This window comes from Podarcis erhardii (assembly GCF_964252035.2).
Source record: "Podarcis erhardii genome assembly, chromosome: 11".
Lineage (NCBI taxonomy): Eukaryota > Metazoa > Chordata > Lepidosauria > Squamata > Lacertidae > Podarcis > Podarcis erhardii.
The window spans coordinates 33,911,072-33,923,820 of NC_138501.1; the positions used below are offsets into that span (position 1 = coordinate 33,911,072).

At 41.6% G+C, this 12,749-nt stretch overlaps 1 protein-coding gene across 3 annotated transcripts in view; it reads right to left on the minus strand.

Moving 5' to 3' along the window:
* CWC27 (CWC27 spliceosome associated cyclophilin) overlaps nucleotides 1–12,749 on the minus strand; it is a 121,050-nt gene that overhangs the window by 33,249 nt on the left and 75,052 nt on the right. For all 3 annotated transcript variants that reach the window (XR_014161240.1, XM_081880772.1, XM_081880773.1), the window contains one exon: nucleotides 4,959–5,062. Coding sequence is in view for 2 of the 3 variants with exons in the window: in XM_081880772.1 (XP_081736898.1) it covers nucleotides 4,959–5,062 (104 nt within the window). In the remaining variant the exon portion in view is untranslated. The remainder of the gene's footprint in view (nucleotides 1–4,958; nucleotides 5,063–12,749) is intronic.

The following is a 12,749-nucleotide window of genomic DNA, read 5'->3' on the forward strand; positions in this document are numbered from 1 at the left end:
AAGAGAAGACTATATTATAGTATATTGTATTTTAAAATGGGGTTTCAGAATTTTTAGGGGGTTTTGAATGTTTTATGTAGATTTTCAATTTCATTGTTCTGTATGGGACAATGGCAATAAATATATCGTATATCATATAATAGGACAGTCCGTCAACAATCAAAACAAACACCAGGATCTCACAATTAACAAGAGACTGTCTAACAGAAAAGATCTAAGTAACTTACAAGGAGTGGTAGTGAGTGGCCGGTTCTCCTTAGGCAGAGGGAACTACCACTAAGATGGCCCTATCTAAACTCAGAAGTTCTCCAAGATCCTAGTCCAACACTCTTACCACTATGTCACACTGGTGTAGTGGTTTATGTTCCTAGGGACCAAGAGGGGACCCAGGTTCTGTGCAACACACATGAGCTTGATGGGAAGATCTTTGTTGCTGGGATTAAGGTGGGTCAAGTATGACAACAAAGTAGTGGCATCAACATGAATGCTGGCACCAAATAAGGAATAATGATTCTGATCAGCCCCTCAGCATTTGGTTCTGTAGTAATCTGATGGGACAGTGTTGACAAATCTTGAAACATTGCCAGTCCCTTTATACAAGGAGTACGTGAAATTCTTATTGCCCCCCAGGCTATTTTCTTTCTTTCAAAAGAGGAAGAGATGTAACATAATGCGCAAAACGGTTGCTGGAAAAACCACCACCATAGGTACTTTCAAGGTAAACGTCAGAGTTGTTGATTTCAGGAGACTGACATAAAACTCAAAATAAACCTTTAGAAGATGTAGAATAATCTACAGTCATAAAGCACCAAAGGGATGGAAAGAATGAGGCAGCTAATGGGGATGAGCTTGAAGATTTGAATTTTTGTAAATTCTGGAGTGAAGGTGACCTGGTCCACACTTCCCAGACTAATATGTGAATCAGTATACTTCTCCTTCAGATTTCACACTTCAATTCTGTAATACACTTCCCAGCTCAACCCCTTCCCTTAATTAACAATGTGTATTCAATATAGAAATACATACATTGAAATAAAATATGTAGTTAAATATGAATTTTAATGTGATATCTGTGTATGTATTAAGATTGATATGGAAATAGAGCAGACTTCTGAATGAAGACATGTGTAATACTATCATGAGGAATTGGTCTGTTTCCAAACTTGTGTCAATTTCCAACTGGCTGTGCTCGCAGGTACTGCTGGGAGTCAAAGGTGCTGCTGCGAGTTCGAGTCTAACAACATTTGGAGGGGACCCTATTGGTTACCTCTGCTCTAACTACTACACCACACTTTCTTAATCTCTGCCTCCACCACTTGCAAATAAGCAGGAGCTGGAATTACACCCAGTCCCACAATACAGTGGTGCCTCGCAAGACGAAAAGAATCCGTTCCGCGATTCTCTTCGTCTAGCGGTTTTTTCGTCTTGCGAAGCAAGCCCATTGACGGCTTAGCGGATTAGCGCTATTAGCGGCTTAGCGGCTTTTAGCGGCTTAGCGGATCAGCTGATAAGCGGCTTAGAAAAAGGGGGGGGGAGGGAAAAAACCCCGCAGGAACTCGCAAGACATTTTCGTCTTGCGAAGCAAGCCCATAGGGAAATTCGTTTTGCAAAGCGCCTCCAAAACGGAAAACCCTTTCGTCTAGCGGGTTTTCCATCTTGTGAGGCGTTCGTCTTGCGGGGCACCGCTGTATATATATATCAATGTTACCTGACTGGCAGGAATGGATTTACTAATCTCAGGTCTTTTACACACACACACACACACACACTTCTGAGGTAGTGGTAAAATAGGACAGAGAAGTAAGTTACTGCTCAAATGTATAAAGGTATATCATTTTGCTCAAGAATATTCTTAGCTCGTTCCCCTTGAAAGTACCTGAGTGCATATTACCCATAACAGATGTGATAGGACATCTTTTAAGCCTTAAGATTAACATTTTTTTTCCATTTTCTAATAAAAATCATGTGTTTTAAAAACACCATGCTCCATTAGATACACAAACATGGATGCAGGCATCTCAATTTCTACATACACAGCTCTGTTATTGATTTCATCCAATCTTAAGATGGCTTTTAGAAACTTCTAAATGATTGAATGTGACCTCCAAGTTGCCTGGGGTGTATCTCAAATAACCACTGGTTTTAATCCTCTCTTTATTTTCAAAGCTCAGGTTGCCTTTTCTAGTCTAAATGTTGTCAGTTCACAACTGAGGCATTGTTTTGATAATGCACCAGAAAGGAACTGACACCTTACCTTTCTGAAAGCAGATTAGAAAATTTGCCTAAACCTACATCTGTATGGGACTCAGCTTTATTGGCTGCCGAGCTGAATAAAGCACAAAAAAGCTCAAAGACACAAGAGGGGGGATTTAGAAATATAATTTAGCCAAGAGGAAACAAGAAAAATAAGAGAACCAGCCCACCGAACGCTGGATAAGTGAGACGCGAAAGGAGTCTCAGGATAACTTATGGCAAGCCTTTACAGAAAAAAGGTATGCCATTGCTACTGTTCTTTAATGGTAAAAAAGGGTGAGATGCGGAATGTCAGATTGTATCATTTTATATCTTCTTAGATATGCATGCATGAGGCTGAAAATATTTCATTTCGGGAGCCAAAAATATCTAAGGCAGTGCCATCCACAAACTCTGGGGCTTTCCTCTTCTATCTTGCCCGGTCTTGTAGTTAGATAGGCCTCAACATGGCCCTGTGGTAGATGATCCCTTTCTATTGCTTCACCTGACAGCTATCTCACACTGGGATCCCCAAGCCTTCTACTTTAGTTTCTGAGTTCAGTCATCAATGTGTGTCTGCCCATGTCCATTCAATTTCACCTTCACTGGACTTGGTGATCACCAGAGGCTCCGCCTACATCTGAGGGAATCCTTTGGGAGTTGTCTCTTCTTTGACTCTCTATAGTACAGTGGGGGGGGGGGTAACAGTGGCCCACCAGCTCCCATACTTTCATCTTATTTTGTTATAAAAATATTAATATACTGCTAGGTCATAGAAATATATCAAAGCGGTTTACAGCAATAAAACATAAAACTATACAATAAAACCGTAAAAAAGTTAAAAACAGACACCAATTAACCCTTATGGAAGGATGTGTTCTTAACTACCTGTATAGGCCTGGCGGAATAGAAATTTTCCAGAAGGCACTTGAAAGTTGGCATAGAAGGCACCTTTTGAATCTTAGCTGGTAGGATATTCCACAGGACTAGGCTGATGACACTAAGGACTCATATTCTTGCTGTTGTCAAATGAGCCTCACCAACTCAGGGAACGACTATGCAGAGGATCTCAGAGGGTGAACTGGGTTTAAGGGGACCCTGTGTCACGGTTCAGTTCATGGGCGATTGAAGTCTCGGCTGGGGACGTCAGGACCGGGGGCAAGATGGTGGGGTGGGAGCAGGAACGGGAGTCTAGAAGCCAGAAGTCAGAAAGCCAAGAGTCCCAGGGTCAGAGAGCTGGGAGTCAAGAAGCCAAGGGTCCGAGGATCAAGAAGCAAGGAGTCACGAAGTCAGGGATCCAAGGATCAAGAAGCAAGGAGTCAAACACAGCAAGACAGGGAACATGTTGCTGTGGCAAAGAGCTGAAAGGAAAATGCTGACCTTATATCCCTTCTTGGCTCTTGCCACCAGGTGCTGTGAGTTACCAATCAGCCTCACCTGTGCGGCCACGCCTTGCCTCTTCAGAACCAACTTAGGAAGGCCCCAGTCCTGCAGAGTCCTATTGGTCACAGGGCCTGGCTCCTGCACGCACACCTGACAGCCTGAACCTAAATCGCTGAAGGCTTTGTAAATTAATACAAGAAGCTTGACCCTGGTTCAGTAGTAGATGGGTAGTCAGTGTGGCTGTTTTATCAATGGTATAACATGTTATTGACCAGAAACCACCTTCAGCAGTCTGGCTGCCTTATTCTGCACCCGCTACAGCTTCCAAACCAAACCCAAGGGCAGCCCCACATTGAGCGCATTACAGTAATCCAGCCTCAAGGTTACCAGTGCACCATCCTTGACCACTGGTCATACTGCCTAAGGCTGATGGAAGCTGGAGTCCAACCACATGTGGAGGGCCATCCCTGTTATAGTTTAAGTACTCCAATCTTTCTTCACCGCTTTCCTATCAACAACACATTAGGTAGGGTGTTAGCTCTGCTATGGCAAGAATATCCTCTTTCTCCTTAAACTAAGTATTACCAAAACAGCTGACAAAGGACGTTCTGGCCCAGAAAAGCTTATGACACAATATGTTTATTCATCTTTAATGCGCCACAAGGCTCTTTGTTGTTTTTATTTCAGATGGCGTAACGTCAGCAATAACCCCACTGTTTAAATTAGGTTTATGAAGTCTGACTCTTGCACGCATTCTGTACCATACAGTCAGAGGTATTTTAATGCATTTTTAAACCCTGGGCTGTTTTGGCAGCGAGATTACAAAAGAAAGACTGAAAGAGGGATAACTTTTGTATTTTGGTGGCTTTTGCTGCTTCAGCAGCAGAAGATGCTGGCATGGAGCATAGGAATTAACACAGCGGGGTCAGATGACGTAAATTATAAGGAATAAATAAGGAATAAATAAGTTGTCATGGAAGTGCTACAGTTCAAGGAAAGGCAGAATAGAGATGCAATAAAAATAAATAAAATATAAAGGGATAGAAGAGATCAGGACACAAGAGTTTATTTAAGACCTTGTACCCTGACAACTTTTTAATAAATACTTCTGTAAAAAGTATTGCTGGGAGAGACACTCTAAATTTAAATCAACAGACTAGCAAGGGAAGGTTAAATATGGGAGAATACCTGGCTGGGGATTCAGCACTGAGACAAGTTGTATTTTTTGAACACAGGATGAATAAGGTATTTGGATATCTTGAGGATACTTGGCACCATGTCCTCCTGAGAAAGATATTCCATGGCATTGGTATACAAGTGTAAACATGTGTTGCTTTTATTACCTTCAATTTTATTTTCCTCTAGTTTGGAGGCATTTTCTTCTTTCTTTTGCTTTGCTGCTAACAGTTCACGTTTCAACTGGCGCACTTCCTTCCGTAGGTCCTCACTGCAGAGAACAATGTTGAGATAAATTCAATTTTCTTAGAAAGTAAAGCCACCCAGAAGAGACAAAGATAAGACCCAGTAAAACTGTGATAAAACATATGGAGTACAGCAAATCATTTATGCCAGCTTTGGCCTATCAAGTTCATTTTAACGTTTTATATCCTGTTTAATTTCAAAACTCTTGATGCAGTTAACAAAAAACAAAGCAAACCTCAGAACAGGTTTGGGGTGAGTGCAGGGGGAAGAGAACTTTCCGTAGTGTAGGGAAAATTCATGGTATTGATAAAATGTTAACCTTAGTACTACATTGAATACAACTCTATGTTTTGGGCTGTACACCCATTAGTTCCCTCTTCTTCAGCAGAATTTTCCTTTTCCTCCCCTTGTTGACTCCTAACCATAGTCCAGTGTTATATTTGCACCAAATTCTAAGTAATGTTGATAATAATAAAGTTCCTTCTTTGATACCAGACCTGCTGCAGCACCACTGCACACATTCAAATGAGCATGTATCTTACAGGTGCAGAATTGGCTATATTACTCCTGGGATCTTTACTAGAGACAATTGCGAACACACAAACAGAATTGCTTGTGATTGCATGTGCTGGGATCAGTGCTAATTCATGCAACAGAGGCTTTCTCTGGGGACCACCATGATGCTCTTACAGCTCAGAGTAAAGCTGAATTATACATACAGACACTCTAAGGGAATGTACAGATCCAGATGAACCAAGCTTTTTAGCAATACAGGTCACTCGCAACTTATGTGCTTTTAGCTTGTTTATTTTCAACTGTACATACTTGACGCGTGGAAGGCAGAGAGCTTAAAAGCTCTTTTTGCACAGGGTTTTCCTGGTGCGGAAAGAGCTTTTAAGCTCTGTGCCTTGCTTAATGGGCTACTGGAGGCTCTTTTGACATCTTACGAGATCATGAGATCTTGCAAGAGTTTCAGTGCACCAGATCCAGAAGGTAAATTGCTCACATGGGGGCGATTCCAAAGGGGTTGTTTTGACTATACACTATTTTGGCTTTTCATGCTAACCACCAAGGGGTAACCCTCTTTTATGAGTTACCTGTATCTAATGTTCCAATTGCGTAACGGAGCGCGTTACTTCCGGGTTTCGCTGTTCATGCACACGCAGACACTCAAAATGACATCACGCGCATGCGCAGAAGCGACAAAACGCGACCTGCACAGAGACGTCCTACGTTTTACTCGGGATGCGAACAGGGCTCCGGAACGGATCTTATTCGCATCCAGAGGTACCACTGTAAACTGATTCGGTTAGCTGTAAAATCAAGTGAAATGATACTATCAGTCTGTCCAGAGTAACCCTATTTGGTTCACTCTGTGCTTTGCCAACTGAGGACAGGATGTCCTGATTCTGTGGAGGATGGAGGCAAGGAGAGATCTACTTTAGGTATGTCTCCTCTGCTGAAACATGCTCCGGTGGTAAAGGAGCAGATTCCATGGAGAAAGGGGGAGGGAGAAACAGGGAGGAACAAGGGTCAGAGTGTTGGATTAGGGAGACAAGTCCCAATGTTCACTCAGCTTGTTGAATGGACTTGGGTCCCCTATCTCTCAGCCTAACCAAAGGATAAAAGGGGAAGGGGGTCTGAATGAACTACTTGGAGCGAACCAGGATATGTGAATTAATGAAGATAATGATACCAATAAAACTGAAACAGTGACTAATACATACAACACATGACAATGGATCTTCTCTGTTATTATGTAACTAGCACTTTGTCACAGAAAAGCAACCTGTTTCTCTTTGCAAAGCTTTGGCAACCTCTGGTTACTCTTTCCAGTAGACATGAAGGATTATGCAGGCAGAGTGGGAAAGCTTTCCTGTCAACCCCAAGTTATTTTGTCGGCTAGCATGGTGAGGTTTCAGTATTGCTGTCTACTCAGTACCTGTGCATTATATGGATAAAGCAATGACTTCATATTCCAGGATTATCAGTCTGGCACTTTTCATAAGTACCCCATTCACAGTTCACCACCACAGAGCTAAAGATCATCACTCAAGAGCAAGCAGCCAAGTCCAGAATAATGGATGAATTAAAGGGCATTGACAGAGCTGTGGGGTGAAGCTTACACTGCACATTCCTACATTACGTCCAACTGTAGCTGTTTTCTCCAACCTTTCATAACAGTAATTCAGCATTGTGTTAACCCACAGAAACTGGGATGACAAAATGAGATTTAAGCAAAGGATCCTTATTTCTTTTCTTCCATTTGCAAAGGAATGACTTCTTATTTCTTGTAGTGGGCCAACTGGTCTATATTATTCCTATGTGACATTTGCAACATATTTTATTAATGGTAAAAAAGACAAAGGAATAATTTCATGACACATAAAAATCAACAGTGGATTTAGAATTACAGGAGATCAATCTAAGGCTGAAACCCTATATATAAACACGTGGGAATTACCATTCAATGGGTAGTTCCATTGAATTTAGTGGGATTCACTCAGAACAAGCACACAATTGTGTGTACAGCCTTACCTTGGATTTCGAACAGAATCCATTCTGGAAGTCCGTCGGACTTCCAAAACGTTAGAAAACTAACAGCCAATCGGAAGCTGCAGAAGCACTGTCAGACATTTGGCTTCCAAAAGAACATTCAAAAACTGGAACACTCACTTCTGGGTTTCCATCGTTCAGGAGCCAATTTGTTCGGGAGCCAAGGCGTTCGAGATTCAAGGTATGACTGTAATGCTTATTTCTTTGCCTGGGCATGAGAAAGCATTCAGGATCCATCTAAACGGACCTTAACCATTCCATCTCCCAACAAAATCACAAAACTTTGTGTGACAAGGTACTGCCACATTTTCACCCAACTAAAAACCCCCAAGATTAAGATATAAAATCCATATAAGATAAAAAACAATGATATAAAATCCATAGGTTAGATATACTATTAGCAAAGACATTTGCTTTAATTGTATATAACAGATATAAGCCAATACGTATCAAAAGCCAATGACCCACCCCAACCTGAGCTTATCCAATATACAGCTAAGCAGAGCTGGGCAGAAAGTAGACACTGTCTAATTTTCAGTAGCCATGTTAACACCTGTTGGGATTTATTAGGTAGACCTTAATCTGATCAAGTAAGAATCAAGAGTGTGTACTTAGGGTAAGTTAGAACAGTTTAATTATACCTGGGGAAGCTGCTACTCTCTGATGTAGGACTACAACCCCATCACCCCTGACTATTGGCCACACTGCCCGGGGCTGCTGAGAGTTGGCAGTCACAAGAGCATCTGGAAGGCCACAAGTTCCCCATCCCGTAAGAGACTGATCCTTGGAACACACTTTAAACTGCATGTGCTCTTCACTGTTAAAATCCATTGGTTGCCTCTGGCAATTCTACAAAAAGAAAACAAACTCGGCCAAACAAACTCATTATTAACCCATCCCATGTTAAAGTTAGTTGCAGCTCTTTCAGATCTTTGGCTCCAAAGAAGTTGCTCTGATCCCCTCCAGATACCAGCTCTTTTCTTTCAGCTCCTCTGCACTTTAGCTATATTTACCAAGACTGATCAATCCATTATATGCTTGGAAGACGGCTGCAGTCTGCAAGAGAGCTTCTCTTCCAAGCTCCAACAACCTCACAAGCCTGCTCCATAGTATCTTGTAGCAGGGCCTTTAGTGTGGCTGCCCCCCATTCTATGGAATAGTAGTCCTGATGAGCTATGACAGACGCTTACTATCTTGCACTTTCTGGAAACAATGATAGACCTTTCATTTTGCAGCTGGATAAGCGGAGCCCATTTTGTTTTAAACATATTTACTTTTTGTGTTTTTAACTGTTTTTGTTTATATTGTATAACATCTTAAGACAGCTGTAGAGAAGGTGATTGATAAACTGATGATGATAACAACAATTCAGCAATCACTTTCTCCTTCACTGGATGCATTAGGAGACAAACACATTAAGTCCTCCTTTTTCCAGCATGGCTGTTGTGTAGAAGTACCCCAATGTATATTTGAATGTACATATTTCTCAGAGAATTCTTGCTTCTCTAAGGGGGCGCTGCAGCTCAGTGGCAGAACACATGGTTTGCGTACAAAGGGTCCCAGGTTCAATCCTAGCATCTCCAGGTAGGGAGACTCTAGGCTTGAACCTTGGAAAGCTTCTGACTGTCAGTGTTGGCAATATTCAGCTAGGTGGCTCAGCAGTACGGCTTGTTTATAAGGCTGTTTCCTACGTCCCAGTTTATCAGGACCCCTCCCTCCTTCCCTTTTCTACTATGAAACACATGGCAAGGCCAAACCTGTTCGGTTTTCCTGATCCTACCTCCCATGCAGAAACTGTTGCACCATGGCACTATGTAATCTGATTGTGTCAGGGATAAAATAGCTACTTATCTCTTAATACAGGAAACTGTTTAAACAAGTTGTGATTAGAAGAAACACTTTGCTTTGTCAAAACAAATGATGACATCAAGTCATTCTTTAAACCTTGTGTGGAAAAGAAACAATCTGGTGTAAATGAAAGTCTCATGGACAACTGGATGCCACCGACACAATTGGAAGTATGGCGGAAGCCATCTTGAAGGAAGCACAGAATTAAATGGCTTGGTGTCTCCACGTACCATTCATGATCTGTTGATCTATGTGCATGGACACAGAAAAGTATTAGGATTTGGAGACCGATATGGTTTCTCTCTTTATGGTCCTGGGAAAAGCCAGAATACCAAAATTATCTCAACCTTGGAAAGAGATACTCAGACTGGCAGGGCACTTCAATGTCCTCTGATACTCTGCAATGAGTAAGTTAATGATTTTGAATGACACACAAAAAGAGCTTTAACAGGTCAGTGAACATAGGACTTCTATAAAGCCCAAGCATTGGGTCATCTAGCTTAGCACTGTCTACAGTGACTGGGAGTGGCTCTCCAGGGTTTCAGGCAGAGGTCTATGCCAACCCTACCTGGAGATGCCAGGAACTGAAAATGGGACCTTCTGCATGCAAACCGATGCTCTATCATGGAGCTATGGCTCTTCCCTATGTGCACTCAGACACAATGAATTCTCACCCCTAGACAAGTGGGATGGGCTTTTGCCATGTCTTCCAGTGGGGTCACATGCTATTCTGGGGCTGGTGTGGGGAGGAGAGCAAAGCCTGGGGCAACCAAAGTGTATGGATTAGTCATAAATTTAAGACAACTCTGCACCACAGGAGCACACGAGTCTTTCGGCACAACCAAAACATGACAGAGATATAGATGTGCTATACCTGCATGTGTAATATGTTAAATGTCCACTGTACTGTAGTTAAAATAAAGTTGGCAATAGGGCCATGCATTGGGGTTGGCCTCAGCAAGCAGAGGCAGGAAACCTCTCCATGACCCAACCCTCCCCACATTCATAATTTCCGTCTATATCACCTCTACCAGCTGCACACTGACAGAACGTCTTACTCAACAGGTCTCATCGCTGACTAGTTTAGATTCATTTGGCAGGCCAAGGAAGATGAGTTACTTACAACCTGGAGCAAGGCCAAGCTTTTGCTCTTTGTCAAGTACTTAATATTTATTTTTTACTTATCGTCAAGTGCTTTACAAATATTAACTAAGACTCATAGCAACCCTTGGAGGCAGACATTCTTCCTACTGAAATTGGGAAACTGCTGCAAAGAAAAAATTAAATTACTTCTACAAATACTGACTATGAGACCGTAGATTTAAAGGTGTCATCTGTGTCCTGGAAATTTTATGGATCTTTGCCACAATATTAAGCTCAGGGAACAGCTATTTTGAAAATGCATCTGTCCAGTTTATGAAGCAGGAACTTCTGACTCTAGATGTGGATTGCTTGCCGGCAGGGAGGATATATTGTTCTAGAGACTTGCATCTGCTTATTGAGAAAAGACAGAGCCCTCAATATGAGAAACATAAATTATCAGGAAAAAAAAATAAACTATTAACTGACCAACTTTTCCCACACTCCTTTTGAGAGAAATTTTATCTGATTTTGCACCAAACATTTCATTCTTAAAATATAAATGAGAAACATATAATTTAAGCCCAAACTGAAAGGATCCCAAACGTTATTCTCTGCATTCAGGGCTGAGTTGCCATGGAAAGTCATTTCACCTTTCTGCATCTAAGTTTTCCCATTCATAAATAAGATGTTTTCTGTCTGGATTGGTTAATATTAGGGCTCTCAATATGTAAAAAAAACTTTTAGTATTAATAGCTTAGGGTGGATCAGTCACTAGACACTGTAGCTTACATGCTGTATTTTGCACTGAAGTCACTTCCACTTAGGATAAAAAGATTCCTTGTTAGGATCCTGAGCTCACACACACACATTCAAAAGGAAGCTTCACCAGCTTAGTAGGAAATAACATATTAATAGCTCATGACAAATTGGACGTGCATTTGTGAGAGTCTTAACCAGTCTCATGAACATCAAGTTCTGGAGTGAAGTTGTTGAAAAGCATGGTTTTCAGCGCTTACAACATGTAGAAAGTAATGAAATGCTACACTACAGGCATAGAAGCTCATCCGCTGTCACCTTAGTGAATGCTGGAGATCGTAGCTTATTATTATGTTTTTCTCTGCAGCTCTTTTATGTCCTAGAAATGCACCATTACTGTGGTGCTTTTATTAATGTAGCATCTGCAAAATAAAATATTGTGTTTTCAGAAAACATAAAATAGTAAAGTAAGGGTATGCCAGTATCTTCCAATTAACAGAGGTGAAGTGCTGTAAATAGTCTATATATGTGCCTAGCAATCTCTTATGCCATATACCTCGCAGTCCAAACCTGAGATCATCATACATTTAATTCAGTTTAGGCAATAAACTTTCTCATTTACATTTTTTTAGTCACGATGAACATAGGAAGTTGCCTTAGGCCAGCTCCAACGAATTCTCCGTCTAGTTCAGTTTTGTGGAGATGCCTGGGACTTCCTGCATGCAAAGTGTGCACTCTGCCACGAAACTGTGGCTCCTTCTGCCCAACTGCTCTACATATTTACGTCACTATTTATCACAAAGTTTGGTTAGTCATTTTCAGATGTACTCTGGGCATATGGAAGCTTAATACACATGGAAAGTTATAGGAATATGGGATCTCCAGATTCCTGCCAACAATACACTGAGAAAACTATTGAATGAGGTTTTCTGATAACACTGTGTTTTTCCTCTAATGATACCTTTCCCCCCATTTTTAGGGCCACTTTACACTTGCAGTGCAGCTAGTTTCTTCCTATACAAGATTTCTCCAGTGAACTGGGCTGTACACAGACAGGCATTTCCGTAAGTGGCTCACACAGACGTTTCCCCCATGCAATCCCACACACGGAAGGGATTAAATGAAGACACTGGTGCAGTTAGGTAATTTTAGACTCTTGACTTAATGGTCTTAAAAGGCCCACCCCCACCCCTTTAGATTGTAATGTGCATTACTTCACATTCTTCTGCATTTGGTAAGCTAGCCTTGCTGTGATCAGAGAGCTTTCCTGCTAATTCTGCTGAATTAGTCCTACCCTGGCAGCAACACTGCATAGAGGAAAAAGTATGCAGGCAAAAATGGATCATCCAACATAATTATGACCTCAGGTGATTGATGGGAGTTACCCCACCCACCTGTCATACGTGGCCTGCGGGGGATGGGGGAAAATAAAAATATGGGCCACTGGCCAGATCCACTTCCCTACTTGT